This window comes from Falco punctatus (genome assembly GCF_963210335.1).
Source record: "Falco punctatus genome assembly, chromosome: 17".
Classification (NCBI taxonomy): domain Eukaryota; kingdom Metazoa; phylum Chordata; class Aves; order Falconiformes; family Falconidae; genus Falco; species Falco punctatus.
The window spans coordinates 2,168,061-2,188,282 of record NC_137597.1 but is presented as its reverse complement, the minus strand read 5'-3'; the positions used below and the strand labels follow the sequence as shown (position 1 = coordinate 2,188,282).

The window sequence follows — 20,222 nt, the reverse complement described above, 5'->3', positions numbered from 1 at the left end:
AAAATGTAGGCGACTAAGAAACCCTCAATATTGAGGACTTCTGATAACTAATAAGAATTTAAATATACATTTTACAGTCTGTACTTTTAAAAAATGGAAGTGCTGATCTCTTATGTCTGTGAAATAAAACACATCAGGATACCTTCGTGTTGTCTCTCCTCTGGGTCCCTTTGTTAGATTTGTTTCTGGTCAGGATCTTTACACACATACACGCTTTACCTTTTTACTATGTGACTGATTTTCTTCTGCAGTCTTTGTGGTTTTGGGAACTTGTATTGCTGTGCAGCTGGGAACGAACCCTGACTGGATGTTCTTTTGTTGTTTTGCTGGAACGTTCATGTTTTACTGCGCACATTGGCAGACGTACGTCTCTGGAACGCTGCGCTTTGGCATGTAAGTACCTTGGCTGAAAATAAAACTGAAAGTTAGGCGGCTTTCCTGTCTGGTTGCACTTGATGTGATTGTGCTTCAGATCCTTAGAGCAGTAGTGAATTGTTTATATTCAAATACACACACTTAGAGCTTGTGGTAGCTATTACCTCTTTGATCTGCAATTAATACTGAATGTTACTTAACTTGTTTTAGGAGTGGTGAAGTAGCCTTTTGTCATATTTGATAATTAAGAACTTCTGATGTGATTTCAGCCTAAATAAGGAAATCCACCTGGTTTTTCATCCCCAAGAATGGAATGCTGTTGTCAGATGGTGGCAGTCTGGCTTTAGTATTCAGTTAACTGCCTTTCTCTTGATAGTGCTTGACTTGTGATGATGTTTAATGATGATTAATGTTTACTATTATACACTATATTTTAAGAGTTATGGCTTAATTGACACTGCTCCTGCAACTTGAAGTTCTGAATCCCTTCTAGTTAGTTTAGACCGTGGTTCTGCCAGTAATGAGACCAAAATTGCAATGCCAAGGAAGTCAACAGCTGAAATCCCATTTACTGCTGGGTGAGGATATGTGGGGAAACAGAACACAAGGACTCGGTGAGCTGTGGGATTCACTAGCCTTCATGTGGAAATGTACATTCATTCTAAGTTTGCTTTTATAGGTCTAACAAATATATTTCAAATGAATACACCGTAGAATGATTTTTGCATCTGGAACCCTCTGAAATTTGCCTTTAGTTTGTTTGGGATTTTGAAACAATGCTACAACAAGCAGCATTTATTTACAGTCTATTGATTTGTAGACACCCAGATACTGCTAAAACAGTACAAGTGTGGGCCTCTTGTCTATAAGAGTTTTTATTGGCAGGGTACTAATGCAGATTCTTTTGAGAAACCTCTGTTTCTGGTCAAAGATTTAAGGTGTTGGAGTAGTTTTCAATGTCTACTGGAGGAAGAAAAGAAAAAAATCTACACCTCTGTTCTAATCCTGACTATACCAACGCAGATTGACTGAAACTATTCTGATACTTCAATCTTTAAAGCAAGACATCTGGCTCAAATCTTTTACTGTTTTAGGCTTCTCACATTTGTGCTATATCAAAGGTCTCAATACTGAATGCTTTTAGCTCCCTTTGAACTTTACAGGGCCCTGATAATTAAAGTGTTCCTGTTATCGATCAAAGAACACAAAAACCCCAACCTTGGCATGTGCTTGACTTCATGGATGCAAGTACCAAAATCATGCGATTTGCTTTTCTGCTCTAGACAAGTGTGTATGTTGGTCCTGGTATTCACTGTAACCTTGCTTTTTGCTTTTGTGAAGAGTCTTCATATTTTGGAGACAACATTATTTAGCAGATACTTTTGGTCTGTGTGGCCTTATATTATGAGAATTTGGTGATCCATCATTATGTAGCTAATTTAGAGAAGGCAATAAGCACACAAATATGTGTTATTATTTTAGATAACAGACAGCACTGTCTAGTAAACACATTTGTATCTTCATTTGCTCCGTGTCAGAAGGTTAATAGACTGCCATAAGCTGACGTTCATTTCTGTGGCAAAAACTCTGAGACTATTTGTCCAATTAAATGATTCTTACTGTTTCATACTAGGTTTTTCTGAAGCTTTCATTTCACCAGTCATAAAACTGAAAAAAAAGAAGTCTGTATTTTATCTACCCTTTCAGATTCACTGGAGCACACAGGCTTAGGTATTCTTACTCCTGAAAAAGTGGAATCAGAGACAGCTGTTGAAAGGAGCTGAAAAGTTCTTAGTGCACAGTAGCATTTTCCTGTCTGTGTATCCTATGCCAAAAATACAGAGGGGGCTGTGAACTGTAGTGATGTTTTAGGCAATGTGACAGCACTTCTAAATTGCTTCCCATTCCAGAGAAGCGAGAAAGAGCACGTAGTTATAATCTCATCACAGAAATACAATAAGCAATGTCTGAGAAGTTGTATTTCATTACAGAGATCTGCTCAATAAGCAAATTGGAAATAGCTCAGAGAAGAGCAGCAGACCGCTAAAGGGAAACATTAGTATTTTACTCCGTACACACAGCTCGAACTTGAACAGTTAAATATATAATCAACTTGGCTTGCTGAAAAAATCCATTGTCTTTAAAAAAAAAAAGACAAATTAGTGTCAGATTAAGTGTATGCTTGCAGAACAGAATGTCCAATTCATACATGCTGTCACTGTACCAGCCTTGACAATTCAGTGAAGCTGTACAGAGTGCACTTTGTGTCAAACTTTATCTGCAGAGCAGGAGTGTTCACCCTGAGGGAGGAAGAAATGGGATTGCTTCTGCTAAATTCCTATGGAGCGTTGCAGGTAGAGTAGGAAACCTATTATTTAATTGTGCCCAATTACTGAATAAATTGACTGTGCTAGTTCTTTTTCTTCCTACTGACAACTGTGGGGAGCTGCCCTGCACAACCCTGGGACTGTAGAATAATCAGTTGAGACGGTAAGATCCTGTAATCTTTCTCCATCTTTAAATGATCACGTAACTTTATTAGATCTTGGCAGCTGATGCAGACTTCAAAAAGCAAGTCTGTGTTGAGTTGGTTAAATAGCTCAAAAAAATAGCTAGAGGTCAGTGTTGACTAGAAGTTCCCTGTGAGGAAGTTGAGAAGTGTCTCAAAGAAAGTTGGGCTGGCTGCAGTAAAAGTCACTATGGTAACATCAGCAGGACAAAGGCAGCGAGGAGCAGCCTGGATGGACTTGTATGCAGCAGTTTTGTTTAAAACCAAACACCTGATCTGGGAACGGGCTCACGGAAGAGCAGGAATATACTGCGCGTTTGAAGAAACAAAAAGGTGATTCTGAATTGTAGGAAAACATTCAATGTCGAAACAGTCCAAATAATGACTTTGTTCTCATGTCCTGTTTTTAAGATCAGTAACTGGTTTATCTGGATTGCGGACTTGCTGTGCTTCAATACAGAATGAGCTTTGTTTCAGGCTTAGTCTTGTAGGTGCTCTGTAGCTGGGGCTTCTCTGGTTTGGAAAAAGTGAATTTTCTTCTGCATTTCACAAAAATCAAAGTGTCAAGCCCCGGTGGGCTTCCACATGTCCAAGCAGATGCAAATCTGGTATTTCAGGAACACGCTGCCGAAACCAGAGCGTTAGGGAATGTGGTGCACAAACCCCGAGAGGGATTTGCCTGCTGTTAGCTGGAGCCCAGGAGTGATTACTAGCTCTGGTTCTTGCGGATCCGAACTTAATCCACTTGGATTTGGTACTGTACATGCTCACTCTTCTGGCTTTCAGAAGTATATTAGGAGATGTCTGCTACGCAGGTTCGGTGCTGTATCCAGCCTTACAAGGTCAGTGCACAGACAGCCTGAGTGCTAAATTCCAGATGTCTCCAATCCAGGGTGGCTGGAGGTGAAGCTACAGCTATTATTATTATTAATATTATTATTATTATATAGTCTGTCGGATCTGAGCTGGGTTCTGCATTGCAACTTGAGTGTTGTCTTAAAACAGGTTGCTTTTCAAAAAGCACTGGTAATGCACAGGTCATGACCTTGTGTGCTTGGCCATGCTGGACTGGGGGAAGTGCCAAACCATTTTAAAACCCCAGTGGACACTCAGCAAGGGTCTACCTAGAGACATGAGCATGTTGCTGCACCATGGTCTCCAGCGTTTCTCCTGTGAGTTACTGCATTATCTGGTTTAGTCCAACATTTCTTAATTGAAAAAAAGGGAAGTTGGTGATGGTAGAAGTTATAGGGGGTGTGTGTATAAATATACACACACAATGAGATGGAACTTAGTTTCTAAGGATGCTTCATAAAGGCACATCAGTAAACGCTGAAAGGAAGGATCAGTTCTTACCAGCTTTTCTATAACTGAACAGTTAAAGGTCGGTCTTGACTATTTGAAGAATAGTCCCCAGAGAAAGCAAAAGAATTCAGGCTGTCTAACAAAACAACCATTATTGAGGAATGTTGGAGAATTTGGGGGAACATTCTTGTTCAGTGACACTGTAGCAGTGGTACATGCAGAAGAGCCCACTTGGTAATGGGTTGGTTTAGGAAGGGAAGAAGGTTAATTTGGTTAACCTGCTGAGCCCTCTTGCCAGTACTGCCACTGAGGTATAAAGGCGAGATAGTAAATGAGGCTGTATTTCAGAAAGCAGGTAAAATGATGCCTCTTTAGCAGTTAGCAGAAAGAGTGAGTTTGTTGTCTTGGATAGACAATTCACACCAAATACCAAAATACAGAGATGGAAGCCTTCCAAGTCAGAGTTAGCACATTGAGTTCTTGCTCCTGGGAACAGCTTTAGGATCTCAGGGCTACGCTAGGAGATAAGGCAGTAATCCCCGTGATTATAGATAGGGCTTAAAACTTTCCATTTTAGGAGTTTTTCCAACACTTTTTGAAGAACTTTAGCACCTTGATTTCTGAGCTTCAAACTTCCCTCTGCAAATAAGAGTCCCTCTTAATGTCACAGGGGAATTGGTTTCTCTACGCTTGCAAGAAGGATGTGTTGAAGTAGCGTTGTGGTAGGTGTTAAGTTTGCTGCTTGCAACCTGCCTTCTGTGCACTTCAGTCACTCATTGCCACCTGCCAGCTTCTCTGTAGTGCTTGGTGTGCATCGCATAAATATGTATAAGTGCCTTGCTACAGCACTCATACATACAGCTGAAATTGCCGAGGGCTGATGTAAATGGTGTGGGAGGTTTTCCACGTGATCATCCTCTTCCTTTTCCCTCTCACAAGTCCCTTACCAGTGTTTTAAGCCAGAAACCCGGTGGTCATGTGCAGAGATGCTGCTGCTGCTGATTGTTTTGCCTTTATCATTGAAAGATGTTCTTACTGCCCTGTGAAATAGTGAACTTCAATGTAATGAGGTGAAGCATGTGGCTGTTGTCTGACCTGTACAACTTTTCACGTACACTAGTGAGCAGCAAAAGGAAAAATTTACATATTGTTATAAGTGTATTAGAACAAGGAAAGGACAGGCTCATTTTTAATATTATTTTTACTTCAACATGAATTTCCTGTAGCTGGAAATATTTTTAATTCATTCATTCCTCTGTACAGTTTGCTTTATTCATGTTATTTGTATTTCATTATGTCCTGTCCAAGTGAAAATGCTGGATTAGAATGAGTTAAGATTAAACTCTGTAATAATTTAAAACTAAGCATTTGGACTTCTAGCATGTGACTTCTAACCTTTTTTCTCTTGTGTTGTGATGATGAACATTCTTCTCTTGCTGCAGTGGTTCCCTTAAGAAAACAATCCTTTGTCTCATGCTCAGATTCATAGTTCATTGCCCAGCCTGAGTAATCCCACTTGTATGCTTAGTAGATACAGATAAAACAGATGGAAGAATCATCATTTCTCAGACCAGAGTGCTGCTACACAGAGTATTAAATAGTAGACATACCCCCTTGAATTTTCCAGCCTCGTAACTTCTATTTTCTGATGAGGCAAGAGTGTTTTTCTTTTCTGCTATGTTTTGCTATATGGGACTCCTACAAGGAATTCTGTATGTGGGGAAGGGGGAGGATGGGACAGAAAGGCCCCCCCTTAGTTGCACAGAATATTAACAAGAAGCTGTATTTCTAGTGATTGACTTGATTTCAGAGCCATCTTCAGTGTAAGTATCTGTTTCCTGTTGTTCTTGGTTCACTTGCTCAGGAAATCTCCCAACTCCGAACTGAATCCTTTCGGCTCGCGATGCTGGGCAAGGAGCGAATTGACTGCAGCTGTCTCTAAACTCTGCAACTTGATTCAGTGGTGGCCTTTGTAAGGTCTAATGGCTAGTTTAATCAAACAGGATCTCTTAAGAATTGCCAGTGGAAAATGCTTAATAAATTAGCACTGACAAGAGTATATTCTGGATGCATGACTAATCAATTGTGTGTTAATTGGCTCAAGGCTCTCACCAGCTTGACAAGGGAACTCGGCAGAGCAGGCAGCGTACAAAATAAGACTTGTCACTGTCAACATCTAAATAGAGTTAAGCACATGCTGAGGTCAACGGCCCCTTCTTAAGCTTTCCCAGATAATGTTTAAAAAATGAATCCATGTCTGGATTACAAATATCACTGAGTGACGTAGGAAAAAAAGGAAGAGAAACTGCAGCTGTTCAAGAGTACCAGAGTTAGCTGTGGTGTTTGTATATGTGACTTTCGCTTCCTTTATTCCCTAAAATACCAAATCTTACCTTTTCTAACTGTATACCGTATTATGTGCTGTGATAATTCAACTGACAATGCTTATCAGGCTGAAATTCAGTGTAACCTCTCATCAAGCACAGGACTGCCCGTCATAACTGCACTTCTTAATCTCTGTCAGTGTGATCACAATGAACTCTTGTTTCCTTGATGTACCTTTTTAATCAATTGGCATGTTACTAGATGGTTTAATGTAGTTTAATTTGATCACACTTTAAAATATTTTATAGTTACGGTAAAGTGCAGATTTATACCACTTCTATAAGGACTATGTGTGGTAGTTGTATCTCTGTTGGCTACAGCATGTTTTTTCATCCCTTTCTGTTGGGTGAAAAAATAAATATATACAGGATGGAGTTCAGTTACTGCTGAGTAGGGGTCCAGAGCTCACATGACTCTTTTCAGCATTATTTACCAAGGAGTCATGTGAGCAGAGGGAGGTGGTGAACTGAAGACGCAGTCTGCTCTACAAAAAATACGCAGTAGCATCTCTAGATGACAAATTAATATATTCAGTGTTATCTGGAGATCTGAACATAGGGTAGGGAGGATGAGAGGTCCTGGATTATGTTTGGTCATGAATTTTATTTGCTGTGACTTGGAGCAAGGAAGTTCATTTTGTTTCCTCATGCACACACCAATGATTGTTTGCCCATGTGTTGCGGTGGTACTGTAAATTGCAGAAGCTCTGAATGGGATTTTAAATGCATTAAAAAAAAGTATGTGGGTTACAATATTTTTAACTCATTAATACTCTCATTTTTATCGTGGTCATTAATCCCCTTCCTCTGACTTACCCTTTAAATTGTCTCAGTGCTGCACCCTTAGTTTTCTGGACTTTATTCTTTGTGCTGTGACTGAAGATCCGTTCTAATGGCTCCATATAACTGAAGTGCTCAGGAAAATGTTTTGAAATGTTTCTTTCCCTCGTACGTAGATTTGATGTTACGGAGTCTATGCTCTGTACAATAGCAATCCAGCTTCTCACAGGATCTCTGGGACCCTGGTTCTGGAACTACACGGTAAAGTGAACGTTAACGCTACCTGGCAAACCATGGCATGGACTAAGCAGACACAGCGCCTTTGTCATGCACGTAGTAACTGGTATATGAAAAGCATCTGTCTAAGGGTATTTCACAAGTGCTTTAATACCAGGGGGAAAATGTTTGGGAAATGTGAATGAGCAGTAAAAATCCAATCTGGCTGGAAATAATCTTTCTTGAAAGCATTGTGTTTGACTTGAAAACAAAGCAAATACTGCCAGTTAAAAAGAGTTTGCTTTAAACACTTATTTTTATTTTGTCACTGTTCTGGCTTCACCTAAAAGCTAACCAGGGTTGTGGAAGCAGCTCTGTAAGTGTGGGTGTAGAATAATTTTGTCGGAACAGCTGTTTAAAGCTGTAGAAACTTTTTTGTTATTGCTGTTTAAATACTTTTCCACCAGAAAAAAAGAATTTCTTGGCTAGTTCAGGGAACTGTATGCCGTGCAATAGCATTTAAACAATAATTTAATAGCAATAGCAATATGCAATAGCATAAAAGTCACCAGTTACTGGTTAAAAACACCACGTTTGAACTATGCCACTTCATCTGTGTAGTCCAGTCACTTAACTGTGCTTGTAGCTTCATTAAGGAACTTCATTTCCTGGTTGTCTTCATTATCAAAATGCTTTTCCTTATGTCTGTGCTAAATATATCCTTCTCTGCTCTGGTTTACTGCTCTTTAGAAAGGACTTTCTCTTCCTTATTTCAGCTTTTTTTAATACAGTGTATAGTGGTGGTGGGGGTTGCCCCGCCACTGCCAATAAAATGGTGACATTGAAAGTAAGCAAGTTGAGTTCCTTGAAATTTCACATAGTTGCCTGGCGTATTAGCCGTGACTTTCCTTTGAAATATTTGAGGATAGAAGAATAGCTTTTTGATAGCCTTCTTAAAATTGCATCAGATTTGAAATAAACCAGATTTTTTTGTTGTTGTTTGTTTACATACCCTTTGTTAAACTTGCATTGATGTAAATTGCACTGATTTGTTTTTTTCATGTAGTGGTTCAGCCCAATCTCTGCTTTTACAAGGCTGTTAGTCCTTAATTAGCAGCTCTACTTCAGATCAAACAATATCAGCAGTCTGCTAAATCATGCTGTATGTGTACCCACTGGCTGCATCTGACAGTTTAAGCCAAGTGCCAGTTAGGCATGCTCTGAAGGTAGTCAGATGACATGATTTTTAAATACTTTGTTGACAGTCTATGAAAGGCTGGAAATACTTAATCTCAGGAAATGGTAATGTAGCAAGCAATAACTTGAGGGAAGGAAGAGCTTAATCAAGATTTTCGCTTGTTGTGATAACAGCATTATGACTCTGCCCAAGGAGTCACTTAGGGCGAAAAGAAATCCCTTAGTACCAAAACACTGAGAGACTTCTGAAGTCACCCCTTGGTATGATAGTTCTGCAAGAGGAAGCAACTTTAATTCTGTAAGGACAGGGAGTTGTTTAAAATGGATGAGGACAGATGGCTGGCTGTTGGAGGAGAGGGAGGTCTGATTCTCTGCACAGGTGACCTGGAGCTGATGGAGATGTGGCAATGGACTCTCTCCCAGCCAAAACCAGCACAAGGTGTCAGTCTGTACAGACTCTACCTGTGGTCTCCACCCTTGGAAAGGATGCCTTTGCCATTCAAGAAGGAATTTGTTTCGCAAATAAATGCAGTGCTTGGTAGGAGTGGTGTGTGTAGTGGACGAGCCAGGCAGGCCATTTTGTGACTTTTGCTCCAGTAACAGCATGCCAAGTGCTTGCTTGTGACAAGTCCACTCATATACACTAGTTTTAATCAGTTTTTAGGCATACTGAATTACAGCGTAGACTTAATCAACTTCTAAAATTCTCACGTACATAGTTTCAGATGCCATCTGGCATCTGTTTTAGTCTGTTTAAGTGAAGATACTGCTGCTTCTAAGCCATTTACTGAGAACACACAAAGCATCACGCTTATTTTACGCAGTTTGAGGTCAGATGGTAGAGATTTTTGTTTCAGTATTGCACCATCTGAGATGGATAAGCTACAGGAAGTGTGCATTCATGCTGTTCTTTTTCATCTGAAAGCTGTTAGATGTGATAAACATTTGTAATGAGAAGGTATAATAATGTAGCCCTCTCAAATACTACATGATCTGGCAAAATACAAAGTGAAATAGCTTACAGTGCTTGCAACACGGGTAAACCTTGTAATTGTGTGTGCTGGGCAGTAAGGCTTTTTATTCGTCAAGGAGGAGAAAAAAAATGTCTTAAACTGTTAATGAAGTTTGCTTATGCCTTTAGCCTATGGAGAAATTATTTAAAAGAACCTGCTGGCTTTAAACAATGGAAAACAACAGGATTTGGGGAATCAAGTTAAAACAGGTTTACCCTAACTTGCAGTGTAAATGTGCAGAATTCTGAAGAGCTTCAGCCCTGCCTCCCTGCAGCTCTGCAGTGTCACCCTTCGGTACTCGTACCGCTGGAAGGTGACTTTTGCTTGTAATGTTTTACCTCGCATTTTGGTGCTTTTTTAGAGACCAGAATTGGGCAGTTTTAATACAGTTTAGCACAACCATATCAAGGAATTGTGAATAAAGGTCTTTAAGATCAATCTGGGCAATACTCGGGCTTTTATAGGAAAGGAAATGTTAAAATAATAGTCTTCCTGGTAATCTCCTATTATGTCAGAAAACTGTACAGTAGTTTGAAAACTAGCAAGTAATCTGCGTTCAAGTTTGTCACGACAAGGAAAGGCAGAGTAAAATGTGTTGAAGCCTGCACAGTAAAGTCCATGTCGGTCTTCCTGCAAGAACTTCAGAATGTCCTTTGAAGCCTCGTAGGCATTCTGCTGTCTTGTGAATTTAGGTAGACAGGGAGCGAGGGATTATATGTGCATTTAAAACCGCACAACTTTTATGCTTCCATGACTTTATTTGAATTAACACCCCTAGATATTCTTGTTTACAGCCTTTAGTTCACACAGGTAGCTGGTGCAGTGTTGACATTGGTTGACCTAGTCCCTGTTTGCTATCTTCAGTTCTGCAGAGCTGCTGTTTATTGTTCTTTCCTAACATCAGTTTGCTGCAGAATCCTTATTTTTTCAGGGTCATTTTCAATGTTTTTCTCAGCTTTGCAATTAGATGTTCTGTCTCCGCATGTTTAGTTTGTTAAAATATTGAGACAACAAAAGTTCTTTGTTGCTTTGTCTTCAGTGTCTGATCTTTGTTCGTTGGTTCTTTGCCTGAGTGTTCCTGGTGATCTTAAAAACTTGAATCAGGGTCTTCTGTTTATTTTCTAGAAGATGAAAAAGTTTATTTGAAGAAGTGATCTTTGGAACTAGACTGCTTTGTGTCTGTTGAGGAACTGTTACAATAGCTTTATGTCCATCTGTTGAAGTGTGGGCATGTCCTGGGGGAAATGGTTTGTTTCATTTTCTTCATTTCATAGCTATCGGGGATCCGCTACATATTGTGCACTGTGGCTCTGCATCATTCTGGCAACATAAACTGTTTGGGCAATGCTGACATGACTCAATTTGTCAGGAAACATCGGGCAAAAAACCTATGGGGTTAGGGGAAGTGTGGCTCAAGTGATTGCTGAAAATATCTCAGTTAAGAGTCTTTAAGAAACCCCCTTGCTTGAGCTGCAGAAGTCATGCTGTTAGAAGAAACAAATGGAAAGAGCTTAGGATGTCCACTGTAGGATTTAAAAGAGTAAATAAATACAAACGCAAGGAGAAAATAGAATCAGACTCTGAACTTGCCAATTCCCTTCTTGCTTTGAAATGTCTTTGCTTTCCTACAGGTTTGCTTATGGCACCAGAACTGGTTGTGTGCAGTAACTGGATGGGGGTTGGGGGGGGATCTGCAGTACCACAGGCCTTTTCCCATTTTTCGTTTCCCAGTGCTGTGGGTTTTTTTCCTTGTAGGGCCTATCTTTTTCATTGAAGTTAAAATATTTTGTTACTACTAGCTGGTAAGTGATCCACTACTCCAGTTTGCATTTTCTGTAGTCCTTATCATAGGAAGAGGCACTTCAATGTGCAATGGAACTTTATGTGGAAAAAATACAGTGCTGTTTACGCAGTATTCAGGCAGGAGCGTTATCACCCTGCTTTGCAAATGATATCCTTAACCACTGAAGCAAGCTATATGTGTATTTCCTCAGAAGAGCAGTGTGGGGAGTACAGAAAGTTGATCTACATCCAAACTGAGCAAGCCACTTTCCCTACAGCCCTGCTTTTGCCTGGTCATTTTATTAGGCACTTTCCCAGTTCTACCAGAGTTTAAAAACAATATGGTGACTGAGGCAATTTATGGATCTTTTTATTACTAGCACATTTTGCCTTGAAGCAATTAATATAATACGAGTTAATCATTAAAGTGTAGGAATGAATGCCCTCTAGACTGCGTGATTAATGCTTTCCAGGTGGTGCCATGCATTACCTTTGCCCAGTATCTTGTCAAAAGCACTGCTGCTTTGTTTTCTAATTGCACTCTTTCAGCTATGTTATTGTTAACATTTTAAGGGCTGGTTAGGACTTTTCTGAACACTGGTAGCAGTCCGCTGCCTTAACTCATTCCCATTTATTCCTCCTGTTCCTCCCTCATCCCCCAGGTCTGTAGCTGCCCAGTCGCAGTGTCTCAGCAGATTTTGTTCAGCTGCCAGACGAGGCAGCCCGGCCGTGCCGCTGCCCTCTGCGTCGTGCTGCCATCATCTGTGAGGCCACATCGAATGGATAAGGAAAGCTGATGCGCTAGGAACTGGAACGGGAACCTTTTTTTTTTTTTTTTGGTTGGGTCATTTTAGCTAAGGCAGTTTTCCAACCCAGGTGATGGCTTGAGACTGTAGTGCTGCCACAGGGGAGAAAGTGGGACCGAGCAGGTGGGTTTTGTGGGGAGAAAGTGGTAGGTCTTCATAGAAGCTGGGATGACTGTTCCTTTTAGCAGCAACATGGATTTAGTCCAGTTTATGCTGTAGTTGCACAGTCTTTTTAAATTCAAGATAAATGAAGAGAGGAACAGTGTGCTGCTTTTCCCTTTCACCCAGCTTCTGTTTCCAAATGTTGTTTCCTTTGGTCAGGCTTTGAGGAGCTGCCTGTCTGGATTCCTGTATTCTTAAATTAAGTAGTGGCCATTTGACATACTGCAAAAAAATATTACTGGATAGTGCCAGAATCAGGCATGTACTCTACTGGTGTCAAGCATGTCCAAGTCATCTAACAGTAGTTTTAATGAGTGTAGGAAGTTCACAGTCCTTTTTCATCCTTGGTATTAAAGAACTTGCGCTTTAATTAGGTGACAGTTTAGGTGTTTAGCTTTTCCTCGGTTGGTTTTGTGCCTTTGTCTTCTGTCTTAAGGCGCCCTTTGATGTTAACAATCTTCTCTTTATGTAGCGTTGAAGTTAAGACTGCTATTTGTTCTGCAATATGAGATTCTTATAATAAGTCAGGGAGGAGTTTTTAACCAAATATACTTGCAGTTCATTGCTGAACCTTTCCAGCTGCCTGATGCCATTTTTATTTGAGTTGGGGAGAGCAGAGCTACAGGCAATGGAGCAAAGGTTGTACCATGCCTGTGTAGAGAAGATAATGCTGTTCTCCCTGACCTGGATCCCCGTGCTGCTTCCATGGATTTGGTTTGGTGCTTGGTTTTGTGTAAGACACTGTCTTTCAGAATATCTTGTCTTTTATGATCTGAATATTTTTTTTTAGGTATATGACCTTACTTTATTTTGCCTTAAGATTACTGGTGCCAAAAGAAACCTGGTTTACTGTCCAAGGAAAGCTCTAAATTTGGGTTACTTACGTTAGTTATTAGTCACTGTTTCTGTGAGCTTTCTCTGTTGCTTTATGTTCTTTTAGGTCATTTGACAGTGGTAGTGAAACAGGCTAAAACGTGTTCCTGTTTAACCTGTGTGGGTTCAGAGTGCTGCTTCAGCCCTTCCTCATTTGCACACGTTGAAAACACGTTTCCATGCTGACTCCAAAAGCTAGGAGGAAGCAATTTGCATTTAATCAGATGCTGTTTCTCTTTTTGCATGGCTGAACGTTTTCTTTTGCAAGGTAGCTCAATGGCTTAATTTGTTTGTATGGGGACTGAAAATGTGAATTTTTATAGAACATTCTTTCCTCTTTTTGGAAATTAATTTTTTCTCCAAGCCAGTTCCGATTGCCCAGGCAGGATTGTTATTGAACAAATGAGAGTACAGGAGGACACCTGAGGCTATTTCCTGTGTATCTCGTGTCTCCACATTTGGTGTAGTGAAAAGAAAATCTGCAAAGCCAAGGCACGTAAAGGAAACTGTCGTCTGCTCTAGATTTCTTCTGACAACCTTGGCTAAACTTCCCCATTATACGCTGAGAGTTTGGCCAGTTTGTGGGTATTGCTGCTCTCTATCTTAATCCTTTATGCTCCCTTCTGCTGCTCCACTGCTCGCTTACTTTGTAAGCGGGGAGCAGCGGTGCTTTGCAATAGTCGGGGGCTGGGTGCCTCGTATCCTGTTTGCCTGCGGTCGACAGCAGAATCGGCGCGTGCCCTGCGCTTCGGGGGTTGTTCAGAAAGTCGCCTGGCTGATGGGAAGGTGAGGTTGCACAGTGGGAGGTGGCTGCAGCGTTGTTGCAGCCGGCTGCAAGCAGCAGCCGCCATGCAGAGAATCTGTAGTAAAGTAAGAGATTGCACTGAATGCCATGTACCGTGGCCCTTCTGCTTTCCTGTGCTTTGGGCGATGTTCTACGAGGAAATTAGATGCAGCCTTATAACTATACCTTGTGAGTATTGATCTGCTGCTGAAACAAAATTATGGTTTTGGCCAGACTGGAGGTTCTCAATTGAGAGGATCCATTCCAAAACTGGAGAAAAGGCTGTAGAGAACTTGAGGTAGCACACTGATCTGATATTAAACTCTTAATTATATGGTCTTGTAGCGCATTTAAAGCAGACAGACAAAAAACCCACCCCTGAACCATTATTCCACGACGCCAATGCAGTTGGTACCAAGAGTGTCTTTGTAACAGCACAGCATGTATTCCCAAGAAGCTGTTTTGAGTCTTTCTAGATAGAACTGTATAATCAGTGATAAGCAATATGCCATAAATACTTCACACTGACTCGAAGGATTCTTTTTGGCACAATACTTCAGTATGAGTTAGTGTTACATGGCTTCACGGAATACACCAGCAAGTCCATCCTCTTTTGTTTCGCTTGTATTTTTCTTTACTTCTATTTCTGGAACTGGTTTGTATGGCCATTCTTCCTTCTTGCTAGCTCCAAGACTTTTGCATGCCCTTCAAAACCAAGTCTTAAATTCAGTCTTTTTCTACAAGCCTTTCCTTCTTACCCTTCTACAAACTACACTAGCTACGCTAGAACCAGGAATGGTTTTTCTTCTTGCTGCATGCTGGGGACAGAGTTGTGTAACCTTCAGCAGTGCAGCTGACTACTGTATACATTTGCATAAACTCTTCAGGGATTTGTTTTGCTGTTTAAAGTTTGATGCTATTCAGAGAGACTATTCATATTAAAAAAATAGGGATTAAAAATATTTCCCCTGAATTTTATTGTCTGAAATAAATTCTTTTTTTTTGGTGGGCCAGGTTAAAACTGAATGTTTATTTCTGCAGCTGGCAGTGGGCAGTTAAGAGTTCCAGCTGTTCCTCTTGACAAAATGGATTTTTATTGCACTGTGAAATAAACCAAAACATATAGCACGGCACGGGTCTTAATTTTAATAATAAAACTAAAATATATTTTTGCTTTCTAAAGTATCTATAAATTTTGTCTCTTGTTTTCCTCAGTGTTTTGGAGTTTCTATACTGTGCATGATAGAGGAGAGCTGCTGAGCTTGCAAATAACTGACTTGAAATTGCTTTCAATAATTTTTGCTTTTTTTGGCTTTTTGTACCTAATCAGAATTGATGTGACTGAAGTACAAATCTTCATAATAATCATGCATTTACTGGCAGTGATTGGAGGACCACCTTTTTGGCAATCTCTGGTAATTTTGTTCATGTTCTTATTTTATCCTTTTTATAGACTGATAGACCCCTGGAAGAACTGCCTGTATATAGTAGCACGGTTTAATTTGTGAGGGGAAGTCTCCCTTTTCCTCATAAATGGCAATAAATGTTTTGGCGTATAGGTCACGTGGCAATAACTGTGCTTTCTGATTTTTATCAGTGTTACTGAAACAAGCTGTTATTCTGTATCTTGTGTTTGCAGGTAGAGAGCTATCAAAGGTTGCACAAAGTTAAATGTACCTTCAGAGGAGCCCAGCTTCCTTTGAGAGAGCCGGCCAAAACTTGGCTGAGCCTCGTGCAGCAAGCTAGATCAGCAACGGAGGAGTACTAAATTGGATTGAGGATATGGGGGAAGCTTTTGGAGAGCAGTTGGTAACCATCAGTAGATAATTTGGCCTGGATATGGCTGACAACTCCTATCTGTATGGGGAGGGGGAAAAAAGTCACTTTTTTTTTGAGCAAAGATCATCCTAATTAAGCAAGCTGGCTGTATGTAGATCCTGCAGGTGTTACATAGGTTTATGAGGCCATGTCAGCTGGCAGTTTATGGGCTGTCATGAGTTGACTTTATATTTGCATTACCGAAACCACATTGGGCTATCAAAATGGCATTAGCCAGAGAAAAGCATATATGTGCATATATTAATAATAAAAAAAAAATCACCACATTTCTGGAAGAAACATCTAAAGCATTGATTTCCTGGAAGGTTTTCCTTCCAGACTATTGATCTTTTTTTGTGTACCTGATAAATTCTTCAGGTGGATAAAGAAATACTGATTTGCAATAAAACCAAGAGATGGCCAAAAAATCACTAAGACATGTCACCCTAAATTGAATAATAATAAATTAATTTCTAATCAGCTTCGTGTAACTGGAGAAATGAACCCTCTAACACTGTAGAGAGTCTCTAGGAAAAGGAGCTAACTTTGGCTACCCCAATTTTGCTACATGTGCTTTCAGGCTTACAACCACCCCCCAATTAATGATGTAAACTGCAAAGTAAATGCTGTCTTAAGACAATGAGTGTGGATAGAATTAATTCTAAAAAAAAATGAGGCTACAAGTCAGCTTATTGGTACCAAACTTTTCCAGAGAGATCAGCGTGGCCAACATCCCCATGGAGCTGCTATTCTGCATTACAAATGGAAATTTCCCAATTCATGCTCTGTTAGCTTTTCCCTTTTTTTTTTTTTTTTTAAAAAAAAAAGGGGCAAAAAATGCTGCCACAGCAACCTCTGGTACAATTAAGTGCAAGGTGGTGTTTACAGGCACTTAGAAATTACTCTTTTTCCTGTTATTTAATAACTTAAATCAATAACTCTTTAAAATAACCTATTAAATAACCCTTTTCAGCAAAATCGTGAAACCTGTTAGAAGTTCTGGGTTGCAGCAGCATTTGGCCAAGTTGCTTCCAAAAGATTAAGCTATTTTGTTGGATTAATGGAGGCATTTCTGCAAACTTGATCAGGTTTCCTATAATAATGAGAGATTTTTCATTCAATGTGTGAGATTTTGTGTTTAGAGATAAATGTTATTTGCTACTTGCAGAGCAAAATATATCACACAGCCCTTCCTTACCCTACCCCCTTCCCCAATCCTTTAATGTTTTGTGACATCAAAATTGGTGGTTTGTTATTTTTTGGTTTGTTTCTATCTGGGGGGAAAAATAATGGAATAAAATGTGGTTGTGAACTCAAACATTCCACTTTCTTATGCTAACACGCAAAAAGCGTAGCAATCTGAACAGGCTAAATGCAGAATGATGTATTTTGTCAATTGTTGCTTCCATTAGCTTTTTTCTGCCCCTCCCCTCCCCCCCCCCCCCCCCCCCCCCCCCCCCCCGAAATGGTGTATACCTGTATTGGCTTCCTTCTTTCTGTCAGTGTAGATTCTCTTTAAAGTGTGTTAAAATGCTCTTCTGCAAAGCTTCTGGAGCTTGGTAATTTCTGGTGGATGGTGAGTACAACTGCAGCTGTGATCCTCGTTTGGAAAATGTGAGTAAAGTGAGAAAGCTTAGGTGCAAGTTGTTGGATGCTTTGATTATATAGAGGGTTTTTTTTCTGTTTGAAGTGAGAAAAACGCTCCATTTGCTTGAGTTTTATTTCACGATGTCATCTTTAAAAGCATAAATGCTTCACGAGTACAAAGCAAGCTTGGTTTTGGCCAGCTATGAGTTGTTACTCTTCTTGCAGTGTGACTGAAGTGCATATAGACACAGCTCTCAACTGCAGCTGGGATCCAGCTTGTGCGGAGACTCCTGGACTCAGCTGCCCAGCTGGCGGTGGTATTTGTGACGGAGCTAGCCAAGGAGCTTCTTGAGGAAGTGTCTTAGTCCACTTAGAGATGCATTGTCTCTTACATGCTGCTTGCATGAGCCCTTAGCTGTTTCCCAATTATATATGTATTTTTTTAAAATCCCAATTAATGCTGCACAAAACTCTGGTGGCATCTAGTCCAGAGACCTGACATTATTGTTCTGGCAAGTGACTCCGGACTGTCTTTAATCCAGGCTCTGGCACTGTTAATCCCTTCTTTCCCTGCTGCCACTTGTTTTTATTAACACACACGTGTTGTTTTTCCCCAAAGCTGGAATGCTCCCTCTACCAGGATGTGCCTGTATTCAGAAGCTTGCTGTGCCAAGCAGCCTCTCTTGTAGTCAGTGACAAGGGGTTTAACAGAGAACGGAATTTGCTTGCAAAACGTTTGGCTTGTGATACTTTTCTGCATTATTGACAGTGTCTTCTGAAGTTCTGCACACACCTGACTTCTGTGAAACCTGTGCAATTACCGGTCAGAATAATTGCATGGACTGCAGTGATCTATGGAATACCAGACAAGGAGGTCTTGTGGCTTGCCCTGTAGTGTCCTTTCATTTGAGAAGTCTGGGGCTGCGGTGCCATTTTGTAGGAAGATTTTTCCTCTCTCCCTCTACTCAGGGCATTCCCTCACCCCTGTGATATTTGCTTGCCTTTGCTGCTTCCAACTTTTGGCCTTGCTGCTTCCATTTTGTATGCAAAACAATTTAGCAGGCGCTGGCCTTTTTATATGTCTCCTTTGGCTTTCCTCTGCTGAATTTCTGTATGTAGCTTTGTTTCCTGTTAATTGTTTCTGCCAGGTAAGTGCACTGTGATACCTATCACTGATGCAGCTATTCGTGGAAGCAAAAAAGAGAGTGTTAATGAAGCGTAACTGGCCAAACTGGATGTCGTAACAGTATGATCTCATCCTTCTGCCTCTCCAAAGCAGCATTCGCAGATGTGTTAGTAGTAGTCGGGAGTTCACGCGGTGTTCTTTCCAGCAGATTCCCCTTGCCTTTGGGAAATGTCGAACTTAATGTCTTTTGACTCCTGTAAGAAGCTTGCCATTGTTTTCTTCCTGTGGCAGAGCAAATTCACCCCACTCCTTAAATGCCAAAGCACCCTGAGGCAGAGGGCAGCGCGGGTACCTGCCTTCATCAAGGCTGAGGAGAGACCTTCAGGAGTCCCACGCCCAGTGGCATTAATGGTTGATTACAGTTAGCACTCCGGTCTGGGCAATGTATGCCTCTTGTTTACTTGTCATTACTCTTTCTTTACCGTCTTTATCTTTTTTTGACTTAACAGCACAGTCTGAGCAAGGGAGAAATATGCTGCTCACGGGGCCGTGATTTGGAGAGGTGGTCTGGGAGTTCATCTGTAGGCTGCCCGAGAGCAAGGCATGAAGAGTTAAAGCTGGCTCTGCCTCTTAATTAATCCCTGAAAAGGTTGAGAGATTAATTTGAGTGCAATGGAGAACTGATGATCTTTACCTGCTGAAAGCTACACTGAGAGTGTAACTGAAGGAAAATAGAAACAACTTGACTTCATTTGGGCTTCTGTATGTAGTTGGACGCCTGGTTGTTGGGGGGCCAAGTGTGTTTATTCAGTTGAGTGCTATGACTTCAGTTCCTAAATCAAGAGTTCGTGAAGATTTTTAGTAGTTGTTTAGAGGGAACCAAAACTTCCCAACTTTATCTATACATTTGCTTCCATATTTCTTGTGGGTATTTTTAAAACTTTCTTCTCATCTAGTTTCTCCTGTTTTGCTTGAAAACATTAAAAAACTGAAGAATACTGCTTTTCTTTCAAAGCTGCTTGTGCTCATTTTTCACTTCTTTAGCAGCCTCGTTGCTTGCCATCCTAGGCTGACGGGCTCTGAGATGTCTTGTCTGATCTCTGTTTGCTTCCCTTCTCTTGCCTGTAAGATAGGATCCAGTTTCTCAAGGGACTTGGTTTAATCATCTCCAACGGCTCTTGCTTTGCCCAGTTTGATCTTGGGCTGCAGCTGTGAGTTTTACAACCAGCTTCAGAAAAGATGCCTGATGCCTTTCTGTCCCATGTAATAGCTGAGTGATTTAGCTAGCAAGTTTGTGGTTTCTGCCCGCTTGTCTGCTTTTGATGACTTTTTTTTTCAGGTAAATGAGGATAAGTCTGGCTTTATAGGAAGCTTGGTGGGAGGATTACTGGAAAAATACACGTTTCTCATTGCCTTGTAGAAATTTAAATTTCTGTATAGCAGAGAAAGAACAGCAAATAATGTGGTGTTGGAAAGTGGAGTGTTTGAGTGCACCAGAAGTATTA

The 20,222-nt window shown here is 40.6% G+C and overlaps 1 protein-coding gene across 5 annotated transcripts in view; it reads left to right on the top strand.

Moving 5' to 3' along the window:
• Positions 1–20,222, top strand: part of CEPT1 (choline/ethanolamine phosphotransferase 1) — a 32,252-nt gene that overhangs the window by 7,796 nt on the left and 4,234 nt on the right. For 4 of the 5 annotated variants that reach the window (XM_080367512.1, XM_080367510.1, XM_080367513.1 and 1 more), the window contains exons 4-5: positions 252–393; positions 15,517–15,601. In XM_080367512.1, coding sequence (XP_080223638.1) covers positions 252–393; positions 15,517–15,601 — 227 coding nt within the window. Of the gene's footprint in view, positions 1–251; positions 394–7,529; positions 7,615–15,516; positions 15,602–20,222 lie in introns of all 5 variants that reach the window. The other variant, XM_080367514.1, reaches the window with a different exon arrangement.